This window comes from Pongo abelii, chromosome 10 (assembly GCF_028885655.2).
Source record: "Pongo abelii isolate AG06213 chromosome 10, NHGRI_mPonAbe1-v2.0_pri, whole genome shotgun sequence".
NCBI classification, from domain to species: Eukaryota; Metazoa; Chordata; class Mammalia; order Primates; family Hominidae; genus Pongo; species Pongo abelii.
The window spans coordinates 28229910-28247021 of NC_071995.2; the positions used below are offsets into that span (position 1 = coordinate 28229910).

The 17112-nt window shown below is 38.0% G+C and overlaps 2 protein-coding genes across 10 annotated transcripts in view; one reads left to right on the top strand and one right to left on the bottom strand.

The window, feature by feature from the left end:
* The window catches only part of INTS13 (integrator complex subunit 13), a 33170-nt gene extending 27376 nt beyond the window's left edge, over positions 1–5794 (bottom strand). The window contains exons 1-3 of one of the 3 annotated variants that reach the window (XM_024256715.3): positions 5215–5794; positions 3985–4220; positions 1957–2031 (exon numbers count right to left, since the gene is read on the bottom strand). In XM_024256715.3, the coding sequence (XP_024112483.1) occupies positions 1957–2031; positions 3985–4209 (300 nt within the window). In that variant the 5' untranslated portion in view covers positions 4210–4220; positions 5215–5794. The remainder of the gene's footprint in view (positions 1–1956; positions 2032–3984; positions 4221–5214) is intronic. The other 2 variants (XM_024256716.3, XM_054527012.2) reach the window with 2 other exon arrangements.
* A 90-nt stretch (positions 5795–5884) lies between these two features.
* Positions 5885–17112, top strand: part of FGFR1OP2 (FGFR1 oncogene partner 2) — a 28985-nt gene continuing 17757 nt past the window's right edge. For 4 of the 7 annotated variants that reach the window (XM_054526512.2, XM_054526515.2, XM_024256274.3 and 1 more), the window contains exons 1-2: positions 5962–6133; positions 16842–16974. In XM_054526512.2, the coding sequence (XP_054382487.1) occupies positions 16971–16974 (4 nt within the window). In that variant the 5' untranslated portion in view covers positions 5962–6133; positions 16842–16970. 7 annotated transcript variants of the gene reach the window in all.

Here is a 17112-nt window from a genome sequence, read left to right on the forward strand (position 1 = left end):
TACTGTGATGATGGAAATGTTCTCTATCTGTGCTGTCCAATACAGTAGCCACTATCTATGTGAGGCTTACTGTGCATATGAAATATGGCTAATGCTACAGAGGAAATGGTATAACTTACCCTCTCCCGTCTCCCAGAGAGCTGACAACCAAGTTGTCATACAGATAAAAGAGTAGAAGAACAGTCCCAGAGAGACCATCTGTCAACTCCAATATTTGGAGGTTCCCTAGTGCAAACAATCGGCTAAAACTACAATGAAGTATAGTCAGCAATACCTACTCCATAACGTGTAGATTTTCTAATCTGCCATTTAGTGCCTTGCTTTTAAATAAGACTGTCTAGCTAACTATCAGCAGGCATTTAAGAAAAGCCTCAACATAAAAAAAGAACTGTGAGAATACAGAAGGCACAAAAGAAAACATCAAATAAACTAATGTTAATACCTGCAAGTAAAATTACACCCGTAAAACAAGAAAAGGATATGACGAAAACAGACATAGTTAAAGTCAAAGTTCTTGGAAATTAAAAGTACAATCAAATAAAGAGTTCTATACAAGGGTTAAAAGCGTCAAAAAAGCAGAATGACTGACAATGAGATGATCAGTGAGAAAAACAGTAAGGAATTTAATGCAGGAGGTCTAACATCCCAGGAATGGATATTCCTGAAAGACACAGAACACAGAGACAAGAACATTATCAATGAAACAATGCAGGGAAATTTCCCTGTACTGGAAAATATGAAGCCTAGCACAATGGATGAGAACAGATCAACACCCAGGCACACCACTGAGATTCTAACGGCTTTCAGTGCGAAATTATAAAGAAAAATGGTGTTAGGCTTCTCAGCATTGGAGGCTATAAAACATATAATTTTGTGGAGTATACAATGCCCTCAAAATTTTGAGGAAAAAGTTATTTCCAACACAGAATTTCTACACCCAAAGTATCAGCAAAGGGCAAGGTAAACTACAGGCATCCCGGAGGTTATGTTCTACCAAAACAAAAGATTACACAAAGAAAAAGAGAGGAAAACAAATGGGATCTGAAAAATAGGGAGAGAAGGATGATAGGAGTGCAGTGGGCTTAGAAAGCAGCCAGTTCAAACTGGAGCTGAAGACTGTGCTCCAAGAAGTTCCTCAGGGGACAAAATCAAATTGCTGAATTATCTAACACATTTATGATCAAAATATTGGGCAGTTTTGTAGAAGCATGAGGAAAAGCAGCAATGGATATTATGAAAACAAAACACATGAAGGGGAGAAAAAGGAGATAATAAATAATTCTAGGAATAAACAAAAAGCTATATAAGGAACTAACCATATATATTACTTGGCTTAACAGTGAATAATACTTTATGTAGATGTTATAATGCCAACATGAAACTTTGAAATAACCAACAATTCTGACATATTAATATTGAGAACACAAGGGAACGGGGCAGGCATTAGACATATGAAGGTCAGGAGTTCAAGATCAGCCTGGCCAACATGGCTAAACCCTATTTCTACTAAAAAATACAAAAATTAGCCAGGCATGGTGGCACACTCCTGTAGTCTCAGCTACTTGGGAGGCTTAGGCAGGAGAATCTATTGAACCTGGGAGAGGTTGCAGTGAGCCGAGATGGCGCAATGCACCCCAGTCTGGGTGACAGCAAGACTCCGTCTCAAAATAAATAAATAAATAAGTAGATAAATAAACAGAGAACTCAATAAACAGGAATAAAAACATGTTATTTAGAAATCTGGAAGTAAATATGACAACCGCTAAAAAATGGAAGTTTGCTTGGGGGTGCTGGGTGTAGGGAAAGCCTAGAATGGAGATAGCTGTTTTCATATGACTTGGCATTTTAACACTATATGCAAATCCTAGGGTGATTTAAAAAATTAGTCATTTTTTTAAAAAGTATTACCACATTTAGATAATTTACAAATGGCCACAGCTCAAAATCTAACCGTACCTCCTGTAAATTTTGGTCTTCTTGAGTCCAAGAATTTAAAACATGTGCTCCAGAGTCACTCACAATAAAATTCACCTAATAGATTCCAAAGAAACAATTAGTATTCAACTCTAATTTCACTCAATCACCAACATATTTTCAAGTAATATGCAATTTCTAACACTGTTTCACTGATTCATTCATTCTTCATTTTATAGTTACAGAATGTGTAGTACATGCCAGGTGCTATCGCTGGCACTGAGTATATGGGAATAGAGTGATGAATAAAAAAGTTCTGTCACTCACAATGTGGGGAAAGTCAGGGGAGGGGAGTCTACTAGGACAGAAGGCACTGCGGGAAGAATACAAACAAATAAATGAACAAGATCATTTCAGAGAGTGATAAACGCTATGAAAAATAAGTTAATTAGCTACTTTAGATTGGGTGGTTACAGAAGGACTCTCCATAGAAGTGGCAACTGAAGGCAATCCAAAACCAGCCACCGTAAAGTCAGGGATAGACAATCTGGGTACAGCAAATAACAAATGCAAAGGCATCTGAGCATATACCCTGGAAAGGGTGACAGTCAGAGCAGGCAGTGGGAGAGGAGACAAACTCAGAGAAATAGGCAGGAGCTGGATCATATAGGGCACTGAAAGCCAAAATAATGGATATGGTCTTTATGCTAAGTTTTAAAGTAAAATGCAAATTTGAAAATTTAAAATTATCTGCTATTAGGTAAGATAATGACAAAGAACATTTTGGAAAACTTATCAAATGATGATTCTGACCCATGTTCCTTTTTGGCTAGAGGGTTAGATTTCTTTCTTTACTCTGGACAACACAATCTAATCTATGATCTTTTTCCCTATATATCGATGAAATACCAGTTTTCCTTCCTCCCCCAAGAAGTTTGATAATTGGTCTTCTCTTCCAAGGCTTATCGGACAGGGATATATATTTTACAAGCCACTTTACATAGATTTATCTCTTTTAAAGCTTACATCAAGGAAGTAAGTGTTATACTTACATGGGAGGAAACTGAGGCTTGGAGAGATTAGGAAATATAATCGAAGTCACACAGCTAGTAGTTAACCATGCCAAGGTCTGAACTAAAGCCTGTGCTCTGAATCAGTTATATTCCCTCTCATTATATATTTTTATCATACATAGAATGTACACAAATTTTAAGAAGGGCTTATATTTTAATTTGGAATATATGTGAATGTATAATATCAGACTATGTCCACCTTTATCCCACTGCCCTACCTTCCTCAGTCTAAGAATTGGCTAGGTCCCAGCCTAGGCTGCTTCAAGTAAGACAGAAAGCAAGTCTTCCACTTGTGGCTAACCAAATGACTTTCCCAAAATAAGACATTTAAGATACTGAAATCTAAGATTAAACTTTAATACCTGTAATTTCTGTCAATCATCCATTTCTCTTCTTACTGATAAACCATATCCACTCAGCATTCTTAAAAGTATTTCTTTCTAATATGGCCAAACAATACAGCAGTTTAGTGTATATTTGCTAAAATTGCAAGCAGCCAGCCAGCTTAGGTTCAAATTCTGGCTCTGCCTCTAAGTAACTATGTGACTCAGGACAAGTTTCTTCTCTTTACCTCAGTTTCCGGATCCACAACAGGGAAGCAACAAACAAGACTGACAGTCAGCTGCTACATGCCAGCACAGTTTGACAGCAGCTCTCAATGGTCAGTCTGTGTTCTATACTGGTTGTTACATACTTTGAATATTGCTTCAATAATTACAGTTCCTACCTAACATGACTGTTATGAGAATTACGGAAATTATTAAATATGAAGCACTTTGAAATATGTCTGGCACATGTAAAGTGCTCAATAATTGTTAGCTGTTATTATTACTGGCCCCAATTAAATATCCATTATATATTAATCCCAAAGGGCAGCGTTATGTACATTTTTAAGTAATAAACATAGTCATTATCTATAGCAAATTCATATAAAAAATTCATTTATGCAGTTAAATACATCCCCAAAATCATGATTTTGTTTGTACTTTACACTCACCAGCTTTTTGAAAGGAAATATATCATACATTATTCTACAATATTCCATGGAAGATTCTACTGAGCAAGTCCACAATGATTTAGATATGGGGGCCAAAGGAATGATTCCTTGGGTTCTATTCTTCACTAGCATATCAAACTCGACATGCTGCCTGCACGATTCTGCCATATAAGGGCAGTGATCCACAACAAACACTGTTTTATGAGATTCAGAAAAAATCTTCATTTTGTTTTAACCTGTAAGGGGGAAAACATATTAGCCAAATATTTATACATAACATCTTACATTTTTCCTAATTTTCTCAAGAAAATTGTCTTTCCCTCAAGAAGACTTGGTAGGGAACATGAATATGTTCAAAGAAATCTGTCCAACAAAGGACAGTTTAATGAGGTCATGACCAGAAAGCAACGGTATCAATACACCATATTAGGCTGTCACTCTACTAGGCACAGACAAAAATACCAGTGCATGCATTTTTGGTTTTGCTTTTAAAATGAACTTAAAATTGTCAGAGGGAAACATTTTGACATTTAATTGTATTTGATTCCCTTACATATACGAAACATAATAAGTGACAAATACTCTTGAAATACAACTTTATGATCCTTGCTAATTGACATTAGTCACATATAAACCCCAAGCCAGCATTTTTGCACTTCCCTCCAAGAAAAACGTTTGAAGATTTCTGAAAAAGGGGGACTGGCGGGTAGGGGTGCGGAATTAACAGGAAAGAGGAGTGACAGCAAAAGAAAAGGCCAAAACAAAGATAAACATCTCCTAAGATAACCGCACATCAGGTCTTCGCCTTAGGATAAGGACCCTAACTTCACACTCTCCCCTTAGCTTTTGAAACATCACAGTAATTTACCAGGTAGAGCAGAAAAACTTAGTTGTTACCATCACACTGGTGTGTAGAAGGAGATTTAAAACTTTTAAAACTTTTTCTTATTAAAACAGAGCATATGGTACTCCCCTGCTTCGCTAACAAAATCTTACACTGAATAGACAATCCACATTCGAAAAGCACATGGCAGGCAAAGCCAAAGTGTTAAATCAAAACGAACTGATTTCTTACGATCCAGCTATTTTCACCTCTTGCTTTCAAGACGCATCTCCCCTTCATGCAAAACTCTCTTTGAGAAACCTTCTAGACCCACTTTGCTGGAGGGTGGGGGGTGGAAAATACAAGGTGAGCGGATAGGGAAGACCTCAGGATCGAGGTTCGCTTACTTTCGTGTCTGGTCCTGCAGTGAAAACGAACAGAGGCTATGGACCACAGCCTCTCTGGAAAAGGCTGCTGGCTGGGTGGGGAGAGTCAGCGCACAGTCGGGAGTGTCTGGTGCCACAGACAGGGGACTATGCTCTCCCCGATCATCTCCTAGTACACCGGTCCTTCCCAGGCTTCCTAAGAGCAGGAACGCGCGTGCGCGTGCACACTCACACACTCGGGCTCGCGCGTGCGCACAGAGCTCTCCGACAGCCCCGCCAAACCTCCCTACCCGCTCGGAGGGCCAGGCGTCCCAGTCGCCGAACAGGAAGAGGGCGGGGCCAAGGAGGAAAAAAAAAAGCCTCCACCCCTCGAGATTTTCCACCCGCTAATTTTCCAAGTCACCCATTGGGAAGCAGGATCTGGGCGACCTGAAAGCCTCCCCAACAGCGAAGTACCAACACGGCCCCCTAAGCGTAGGGCCCACCCACCCGGTCTCCCCTTCTCGGTCTCTCCACCCAGGCCGGTTTCCCCTGGAAAAACTCGCGAGACTTTGCGAGAGGCCGAGCGAAAGCCTGGGAGGGGAGGAATAGGGAGGGACGTAGAAGGGCCCCGCCCCGCCTTCTCGCGCAAAGCGGAGAGTGGTCGGTTCTGCCCCACCGTAACGCGAGGAAGGAAATCTCGCGAGGCTGGAGTCCTCCGGGAGCGCCGGTCGGCGGCGGTCGGCGGCGGTCGGCGGAGGTGTCTACCCCGCTGGTGATGGGGCTGAACGCCACTGGCTTCCCGGCCTCCCGTCCGCTGCCTCGGTCCGATTCTGCGTCTGCTTGCTGAGGAGACAGATTAGGGGCGCGGAGTCTCTTCCCTTGAGTGCATAGGTACCTGTTGGTAGAGGGTTTGAGACCGCATCGCCACAGCTGACGGCTGCTAGGGACTAAGAGCAGAGTAAGTGGGCTAAATTCGGGGACGGGAGCAGGGGTGGGCGAGTCGGAGGCGTCCTTTGCCGGGGCAGTCTTTCGCCGGGGCCGGTGCCTTGCGCCTCTTGAACCACCGGCGCCCGGCCCTGGCCGCTTCCCGCCGCGGGCTCCCTGCTCCTGGGAGCCGGACTTCCTCTCCTCGCCCCCCGGCTTCGAGCACCTCTTAATGGAGATGCGGTGCAGAAAGTTCAATGAAAAGCCTTGACTCTAACCCTATGGACACACCTTCCGTATCTGCTTTCATCCTGCCTTACCCACCTGCGGGCTTACCACCGGACGGGGGACCCTTTCAGTCACCTGTTTGCAGCGTTTAATGAAGATAACTTGTTTCTTGAAACTGCTCTCCAAGGGGTATTACTCTTTTCTGATTCTCTTTCTGCCTTTCTTCTCTATCTCATCTCTGATAATGGTTCCAGTATCTGTACTGCTATCCGAATTAGAAAACCAGGAATGGAATCATCCTTGGTTCTTCATTTCCACTTACACTGCACTGTATTATTTTTTTTTTCGCCAGGATTAGTGCGGTTGCCCCCTCTGCCCCCCGCCCTCCACTGGTTTCCCTACTATAATCCTTCCATAGAGTTATTGTAAAATACCTATTTATTTCTGTCCTTTCCTTAAACTTTTTAGTAACCGTATTGCTGACAGCATCAAATCCTAATTGTTAAGCACATCATCATTCAGGATCTTTTACAGTCTGCCCCAATCCATTTTACCTTTTAGTCTTGCTTTAATATCCGACCATACCAGACTATACTGGCTGTTTCCCCAATCTTGCCATGTGCTTTGACAGCTCTGTACTTTTGTACGTGCGGATGCCTAGGATGTTTACTGTTCCTCTATTTTACCACCTATCGAAACCCAATTCATAAATCATTGTCTTCTCAGACTCCCCCAGGTGACATTGATACCGCTGTGCTCCCAACGCATTTGAAACTTTTCTTCTGCAGTATTTATTAGGTTGTATTATTTGTTTCTGTATCTGTCTCTCCTGCCAATTTGAACCTGGGTCTGTCTGGAATCATGTCTTACTCATCTCTGAGAAAAAGTCCAGTAGTTGGCACCTAGCAAGCATTATTTATAGATACATATGTATATTTATTGAAATGGAATAGTTCTAAAGAATTCACCATTAGAGTTCTTAATCCTTTAAAAATCATAGAATTTTGGAGCCAGAAGGAACTCTGTACATTAGCTTAAAGGCCCCTGACCTGTTTTGATTATGAGAAACCCTGTACTTCTAATACACATGCAATTGTGCTTTTAGTAATTGTGGGTTGAAATTATGTATAATGACAGAAAACTACTATGCTTTTAAATGATTTTGTATTTTATTTTTATAGTATCTGTTTATATTTGAGAAATGGAGAAGAAATGTTTTAGACTACAGACGGTGCTTGGAGTATGTGCATTCAGGCAACTCTTCCACTGACTCCTTAGCCTGTAGGTTAGAAATAACTGGTTTAGATTAGGTTAGTTCCTTCTTGAACTGTCACAACTCTTTGAACATATGTATATGAAACTTATAGTCAGCCACAATTCTAAGGGAACGTGTAATTTTAAAAAAATCCTCTAGTGTCATTACTTCCAAAATCTTTCTTCCAACTTTAAAAATTAATTTTCTTCAGAAAGTGTCTTTATCAGTTCCAAACATGTATTCATTCCACTATTTTCAAGGACAGTGAAAATTTTCTTTGCTTTCAGATACAGTGATGTGCCTGTATAAATGCTTATTTTTATATGTAATTTACATGCATTCTTTCTTGCATTCTTAAGATTATAAGTTTATATGAAAGCCATAACTATACCTTTTGGTTTTTTTATTTCCATATGGGTCAGTTCATATTGTGTACTAAATAATATTAGAGACACATACCTGAACATGAAAAATTTAAACTAGATTGTTGACATTTAAAGACACATCTGTGTATATCAGTAGTCACAATATTTCTGTGTAGATGTAGTGGTAGGAGTAGTGGATTTGCGGATAAGGGAAACAGAAGTTTCCAATCAGTAAACATTCATTGATCTTACAATTAATGTGATGCCTAATTAAAATGGTTGCTAGGCTTTTATTAATTACCTAGAAAATATTTAAAATTTTTTTTAGTCTTTAATTTTTCTTACATTTCATATATATTCCTATTTATTTTCTGAGGTTGGCTTGAAAAATTTGACTTGAATTTCCTTAGATTTTTCTTAACCAAAATCTAAAAGTAAACAACTGGCAATTGCTGCCTTCGGTGGGTGGTGGTTTCTCTTTTATCAGCAGCAGAATGTTCTAAGCCTTCTGCCAGGAGTCTAACTGCAAAAGTCTTTGGGTGGTAAAGTGGGTGGGAATGTGACTAATGCAGAAAAGAAAAAAATTTTTTAACTTGCTAAAAGAAAAAAAGATTCACCTGTAATTTGGACCTGCCTATAGAAAATAATGTAAGTAAGTGTATTATGACCAGTTAAGATAGGCACTATAAAAATAGGCTGAAAAGTTTAGAATATTCCTTTTTTACTGAAGTCTGTTTTTTAAAATTTGAAACTTGTTAGAGAGTTTGGAAAACAGTCTTCTTCCTCCCACTCCACTTCCTGGCCAAAAAAGAGGGGAAGCACAATGGTCTTCAAAAAAGGTGATAAAGTAAATGCATATTATAAAATATTTTAAACTTTTGTGTGGTTTCACGTACAGGAAATGAACATGCAAATTCTTAGAAACTGTTGTCACTGTGTTTCTGAAATGCTAAAAAAAATTATGCTTTGAGCTATCTGCTGTTTATAATTCCTTTCCCTGAATAGGTAGGTTTTTATAGTTAACAAATTTTAAATGTAGTTGATTTTGGTAGTAGTATTTCATTATGCAATCTGGAGAGGAGAGAGTGTTTTTCATAAAGTGGATGTTAATTACAATTTTAAAAAGCCAATCAGTACATATTCATTGATCTTGTAATTAACTGTGACACCTAATTAAAATGGTTGCTAGGCTGTTATGTCTGGAAAATATTTGAAATTTTTTTATTCTTTAAAATTTGTCTTCATATACATTCCCATTTCTTTTCTATGGCTGGCTTGAAAATTTTAAAAAATATCTTGGATGTTCCATTTGTGGGGTAGGGTCAGAGAATTTACTTTTTTTTGTTTTCCACCTAATGAGATTGAGATGATTTTTATATAGGTAAAAAGCAAACAAGATCCTGGGAATCCAGTGTGGCTTAGGAATAGGACACTTGACTGGGGATCAGAAGTTCTATTTTTGGTACTAGTTTGGCTCTTTCCTTGCTTTGTGGTGCTGTCATTCGGCTTTGTTTGTTTGTTTGTTTTGTGATGGAGTCTTGCTCTGTTGCCCAGGCTGGAGTGCAATGGTGCGATCTTGGCTCACTGCAGCCTTCACCTTCCAGGCTCAAGCAGTTCTCCTGCCTCAGCCTCCAGAGTAGCTGGGATTATAGGCATGCGCCACCACACCTGGCTAATTTTTGCATTTGTAGTACAGACGGGGTTTCACCACGTTGGTCAGGCTGGTCTCGATCTCCTGACCTCGTGATCCACCCACCTTGGCCTCCCAAAGTGCTGGGATTACAGGCGTGAGCCACTCAGCTTTTTAGATTTGGAATTCCTGGGTCTATTTTCTCATTGGTAAAATGGGAATAACACTTGTCCTCTTGCCCAAATGACAGTATAAGGTAGTTATTGCTCAGATTCAGAAAGCTACCAACAGTTTGAATTAATTAAAATTATTACGTAACAGTTTGATTTTCCTCTAGGGTACTCTAGAGATCCATTTGGATAGAATTAGGTTAGAGAGAAGGCAAATAGGTGAAGCAATTTTAAAGAAGAAAACAGTGACTTATACATATTAGATAGGGAGAGTTTATTTTACAGCTGTTACATTTGAGGCAATGTGGTATTGATGCAGAAATAGATAGTCATTTTAAGAGGACAGGTTTCATGATGGTACTAATTGCATTTCTCTAATGGCTAATGATGTTGAACATCTTTTCATGTTTCTTATTTGTCCGTATCTTTTTGGTTCACTAGTAAAGTCTTTTATTCATTTTTATTTGGGTTATTTTCTTATTGTTTTGAGAGATTTTTATGTATTCTAGATACAAGTCCTTTGTTGGATAAGTGATTTGAAATATTTTCTCCCAGCCTGTAGCTTGTCTTTTCAAACTCTCTAAATAGTGTCTTTCCCAGAGCAAAAGTTTGTGATTTTGATGAGGTCCAGTTTATCAAATTTTTCTTTTATGAATCATGCTTTTAGTATCATGTTTACGAAAACCTTTGCCTAACCCCAGGTCACAAAGATTTTCTCTTATTTTTTTCCTGAAAGTGTTATTGTTTTTAATTTTACATTTAGACTTATGGTCCATTTTGAGTTAATTTTTATATTACGTGTAAGAATTATGTTGGGATTAAACTTTTGGCATATAGATGTCCAGTTCTTCTGACACCATTTGTTGAAAAAAGCCAACCTTTCTCCTTTGACTTGCCTTTGCACCTTTTTCAAAAATCCATTGGCCACTTTTATATGGCTCTGTCTCTAAACCTTTTCTGTCTCTATCAGCTCGATGCCACCTTGATTGAAGTAGCTTTATAGTAACTGTTAAACTTTGGTAGTGTGAAAAAAACTGAAAACAAATAGTTTCTTCAACTTTTTTTGTTTTCATAGTTGTTTTGTTGTTACCTAATTTCTTTGCATTTCCATAGAAATTTTAGAATTAGCTTGTCAATTTCTCTAAAAAATCTTGCTGGGACTTTGATTGGAAATTGCATGTTTGTACAACAGTTACAGAAAACTTGACATTTTGGCTGGGCGCGGTGGCTCACGCCTGTAATCCCAGCACTTTGGGAAGTCAAGGTGGGAGGATCACTTGAGGTCAGGAGTTCGAGTCCATCATGGCCAACATGACGAAACCCCGTCTCTACTAAAAATACAAAAATAGCTGGGCGTGGTGGCACACGCCTGTAATCTCAGCTACTCTGGAGGCTGAGGCAAGAGAATTGCTTGAACCCAGGAGGCGGAGGTTCCAGTGAGCCGAGATCGCACCACTGCACTCCAGCAGCCTGGGCGACAGACTAAGACTCTGTCTCAAAAAAAAGAAAAAGAAAACTTCCCTACTGTGTTGATTCTTCCAGTCCATGAACACAGTATGTTTCTCCATTCATTTGGATCCTCTTTAGTTTCTTTCATTAGCATTTTGTAGTTATCAGCAAACAAATTTTGCATATGTTTTAATTTATGCCCAGGAATCTCAGGGTTTGTTTTTTGTGGGTTTTTTTGTTTTGGTTTTTTTTTTTGCTATTGTAAATCTGTGTTTAAAAAAAAAAAAAGTTTTGGTTTCCATTTGTTTGTTGCCAGTATATAGAAAAACAGTTGATTCTTGTGCTTGTATCCTGTGACATTGCTAAAATCATGTAGTAGTTTTAGGAGTTCTTTTTTGGATTCTTTGGGGTTTTCTACATAGACAACAATGTTGGCTGTGAAAAAGGGCCATTTTATTTCTTATTTTCCAACCTGTATGCTTTTTCCCCCCTTCCTAGCCTTATTGCACTTAATGTATTGAACAGGACTAGTGACTGCAGACATCCTTCCCTTGTTCCTAATTTTATTGGGAAAGCAGTCAGTCATTCATTATGAAGTATGATGTTTGCTATAAGTTTTCTGAAAATGCCCTTTCTCAGTTTAAAAAAATCCTCTTCTAGTCCTAGCTTGCAGAAAATTTTTATTATGAAAGTATGCTGAATTTTTTGATAATATGCCAGTTGGTATGCGTGAGTGATTTTCTTCTTCGGTGGATTACATTGGAGACAGCCTTGAATCTGGGATAAACTCCCATTGGTCAGGGTATATTATTCTCATTATGAGTTGCTGAATTTGAGTTACTAATATTTCCTTAAGGATTTTTTATTTATGTTAATGAAGGATATTAGTCTGTGGTTTTCTTGTATTCTCTTTGGTTTTGGTATCAGTAATACTGACATCATTTTATGAGATTAAAATTACAAGTATTTCCTTTTCTTCTTTTTTTAAGAGATTGTATAATAATTGGTGTTATTTCTTCTTTAAATGTGTGATAGAATTTGTCCTTGAAGCCATCCAGGTCTGGAGATTTTTTGCAGAAGATTTCTAATTACAAATTCAGTTTCTTAAAATAGTTATAATAGGACTATTCATAGTCGTCTGTTTCATCTTGTGTGACTTTATGTAGTTTGTGTTTTTTGAGGAATTAGTCCATTTCATTTAAATTATCCAATTCATGTGTATGGAGTTTATTATTGTATTCACTTATCCTTTTTTTTTTTTTTTTTTTTTTTTTTTTTTCTTTTATTGTAATTATTATTATTATTATTATTATTATACTTTAGGTTTTATGGTACATGTGCCCAATGTGCAGTAAGTTACATATGTATACATGTGCCATGCTGGTGCACTGCACCCACCAACTCGTCATCTAGCATTAGGTATATCTCCCAATGTTATCCCTCCCCCCTCCCCCCAACCCACAACAGTCCCCGAAGTGTGATGTTCCCCTTCCTGTGTCCATGTGTTCTCATTGTTCAATTCCCACCTATGAGTGAGAATATGCGGTGTTTGGTTTTTTGTTCTTGTGATAGTTTACTGAGAATGATGATTTCCAATTTCATCCATGTCCCTACAAAGGACATGAACTCATCATTTCTTATGGCTGCATAGTATTCCATGGTGTAGATGTGCCACATTTTCTTAATCCAGTCTATCATTGTTGGACATTTGGGTTGGTTCCAAGTCTTTGCTATTGTGAATAATGCGGCAATAAACATACGTGTGCATGTGTCTTTATAGCAGCATGATTTATAGTCCTTTGGGTATATACCCAGTAATGGGATGGCTGGGTCGAATGGAATTTCTAGTTCTAGATCCCTGAGGAATCGCCACACTGACTTCCACAAGGGTTGAACTAGTTTACAGTCCCACCAACAGTGTAAAAGTGTTCCTATTTCTCCACATCCTCTCCAGCACCTGTTGTTTCCTGACTTTTTAATGATCGCCATTCTAACTGGTGTGAGATGGTATCTCATTGTGGTTTTGATTTGCATTTCTCTGATGGCCAGTGATGGTGAGCATTTTTTCATGTGTCTTTTGGCTGCATAAATGTCTTCTTTTGAGATCACTTATCCTTTTAATGAATTAGAGGTCTGTAGTGATATCTCATCTTTGCTGATATCCCTTCTTTCCATTAGTAATTTATGTCTGCTGACTTTTTTTCTTGGTTAATTTTGCAGGAGGTTTTTCAATTTTTATTTTTTTCAAAGAACTGGCTTTTGATTTCATTGGGTTTTCTCTGTTGCTTTCTTGTTTTCAATTTCATTGATTTCCACTCTTTATTATTTCCTTCTATTTACTTTAGGTTTATTTTGCTCTTCTTCTCCAAGTTCCTAAAGGTTGAGGCTTACATAATTGATATGAGATCTTTCTAATTTTCTAATATAAACATTTAATGCTATAAATTTGCTTCAAAGTAGAGTTTTACATACATGCCAAAATTTTTGATATTTTGTATTTTCATGTTTATTTAGATCAAAGTATCTTCTAATTTCCAGAAACTTCCTTTTTGACTTATTATATAGAAGTACATTGTTTAACTTCCAGATGTTTGGAGATTTTCTTGTTATCTCTTAATTACTTACTTTAGTTTAATTTCATTATAATCAGAGAGCATAATTTGTACTGGCTGGGCGCGGTGGCTCATGCCTGTAATCCCAGCACTTTGGGAGGTCGAGGTGGGCAGATCACCTGAGGTCAGGCGTTCGGGACCAGCCTGGCCAACGTGGTGAAACCACATCTCTACTAAAAATACAAAAATTAGCCGGACATGGTGGCATGAGCCTGTAATCCCAGCTACTCGGGAGGCTGAGGCAGGAGAACCGCTTGAACCCAGGAGGCAGAGGTTGCAGTGAGCCGAGAATGTGCCATTGCACTCCAGCCTGAGCAACAAGAGTGAAACTCCGTCTCAAAAAAAAAAAAAAACATAATTTGTATGATTACAGTTCTTTTAAATTTGTTAAGGTTTGTTTTGTGATCCAGGATGTGATCTATCCTCATGAATGTCTTGAGCACTTGAAAAGAATGTGTACTCTGCTGTTGTTGGTTGTAGCATTTCATAAATATCAATTCAAGCCAGTTAGTGGATGCTGTTCATTTTGTCTATATTCTTGCTGATTTTTGTGTACAAAGTCTGCCAGTTACTGAGAAAGGAATGTTTAATTTTTCAGCAGTAAGGGTGGATATGCCTATATATCCCTTCAGTTTGAGTTAGTGCTTTTGTATTTTGAAGCTCTTTAATTGTAGTTGTATATACATTTAGGATGCTTATGTCTTCTTGGTGAATTGGGGTTTTATCATCATGTAATGTTCCTCCGTCCCTGGTAATTTTCTTTTCTCTGAAGTTTACTTTGTCTGATATTTATTTATTTTTTGAGGCAAGTCTCACTTTGTTGCCCAGGCTAGAGTGTAGTGGCGTGATTGTGGCTCACTGCAGCCTCAACCTCCTGGGCTTAGGTGATCCTCCTACCTCCACCTCCCAGCTAGCTGTGACTGCAGGTGTGTGCCACCACGCCTGATTAATTTTTTGTATTTTTAGTAAAGATGGGGTTTTGCCATGTTTCCCAGGCTGTTCTGGAAACCCTGGCTTCATGATCCGCCAGCCTCGGCCTCCCAAAGTGCTGGGATTATATGGGCGTGGGCCACTGCGCCTGACCTTGTCTGATATTATATAGCCACTCTAGCTCTTTTCTTAAATATGACACCTTTATTGAGATATGTAATTCACATACCATACTATTCACCTATTTAAAGTGTAGACTTCTAGGGTTTTCAGTATATTCAGAGTTGTGTAACCATCACCAAAATTGATTTTAGAAAATTTTTCTCCCGCAAAAAGAAACCATATGTTCATTAACAGTCACTTCCCATTCCTCCTTCCTTTTCCTAATCCCTCAGTCCTAGACATCCACTAATCTACTTTCAGCCTCTGTGGATTTGCCTCTTTTGGACACTATATAAATGGCGTGATACATTGTCTTTGTGACTGACTTCTTTCACTGAGCATAATTTTTTCAGTTTTCATCCATGTTGTAGCCTGTTTCAGGACATTATTGCCCCCTACTTTTTTTTTTTTGCCAGATATTCCAGTGTATGAACACATCATATTTATTCATTTATCAGTTGAATAATATTGCTGTGAACATACATGTACAATTTTTTGCATTGACATACTTTCATTTTCCTGGTATGTACATGTTTAACCTTTTGAGGAACTGTCGGACTTTTCCAGAGTGGCTATACCATTTCACATTCTTTATATCCTAGCCAACACTTACTATCTATTCTATTATAGCCATCCTAGTAGGTATATCTCATTGTGGTTTTGAATTGCATTTCAGTAATGGCTAGTTATGTTGAGCATGTTTTCATGTTCTTATTAGCCCTCTGGTTTTCTTTTGATTAATATTTGTATAGTATGTCCTCTTTTCCATCCTTTTAACTTTTTTTTTTGGAGACAGGGTCACACTCTGTCACCCAGGCAGGAGTGCAGTGGCACAGCCAGGGTTGACTGCACCCTCACCGTTCCGAGTAGCTGGGACTACAGGCATGTGCCACCACACCCAGCTAATTTTTAAATTTTTTGTAGAGACAGGGTTTTGCCATGTTGTCCAGGCTGGTCTTGAATTCCTGGGCTCAAGCAGTCCTCCGATTTCGGCCTCTCAAAGTGCTGGGATTACAGGCGTGAGCCACTATGCCTGGCCTGTCCTTTTACTTTTAACCTACCCATATCATATTTAAAGTGAATTTTATATAAACAAGGCATAGTTGGGTCCTCTTTTAAAATTCTGATCATCTATCTTAATTTTATCTAAATATAAATGTCGAGGACATTTATATTTAGTGAAATTATTAACATGTGTGGATTTAGTTCTGCCATCTTATCATTTGTTTTCTTTTTATTCCTTTGATATTCCTTTGTTTTGCCTTTTCTCTGTCTTTTGGGTTATTGAACACTTTTTAATTCATTTCAATTAATCTATTGTAGTTTTGACTATTATCTCTGTACAGTTATTTTAGGGATTTCTTAGGAATTACAATATATGTAAATTTTTAAGTCTACTTAAAATTGATATTTTTACAACTTCAAGTGAAATGTAGAAATCTGATCACTGTATAGCCCTTTTTAGCCTCCTCCCTTTTTCTTGTAGTTATATATTTGCCTGCATAAATTAAAAATCTCATTAGATAAATATTATAATTCTTGTTTTTAAACATTAGACATTTAAAAGAACTAAGAGGAAAATATTTACCCAGATATTTACAATTTCAGTTGGTCTTCCTTTGTTCCTGATGTTCTAAGTTTCCTTCTGATAATACTTTGCTTCTAACTGAAGAGTATTCTTTATAATAAGTCTACTGGAAATAAGTTCTTCTTTCTCTTCAGCTGAGAATGACTTTTATTTCACCTTCATATATGAAACATATTTTTGCTGGATATAGAATTTTGGGTTGATAGGTCTGTTCTTTCAGCATTTTGAAAGTGTTGTTCTACTTTTTACTGGCCTTCATTTCTGTTGGGAAGCCTACAGTCATTCAAATTGTTCTCTATGAGTAATATGTCATTTTTCTCTGGCTGCTTTCAAGATTTTTTCTTTGTCTTTAGTTTTTGGAAATGTGATTACAATGTGTCTGGAGTTAGATCTTGTTGGAAACTCCTGCCTGGGGTTTCCTGAGGACTGGGAATGATGAAGACAAGGTTTCTTAGAAAGAAGCAAAGTGTTACATCATTGAAATGTGTAAGTTTGAACTATTGCAGTTAAATATGTTTTTATATTATTGGATGACAAGTTAGAATGCCCTTGGGAGAATACACAAAATAAAGTATTTTAGTCATTGTGAATATTGTGTCTTTTCAGTAAGGGACTCTTCTAAGG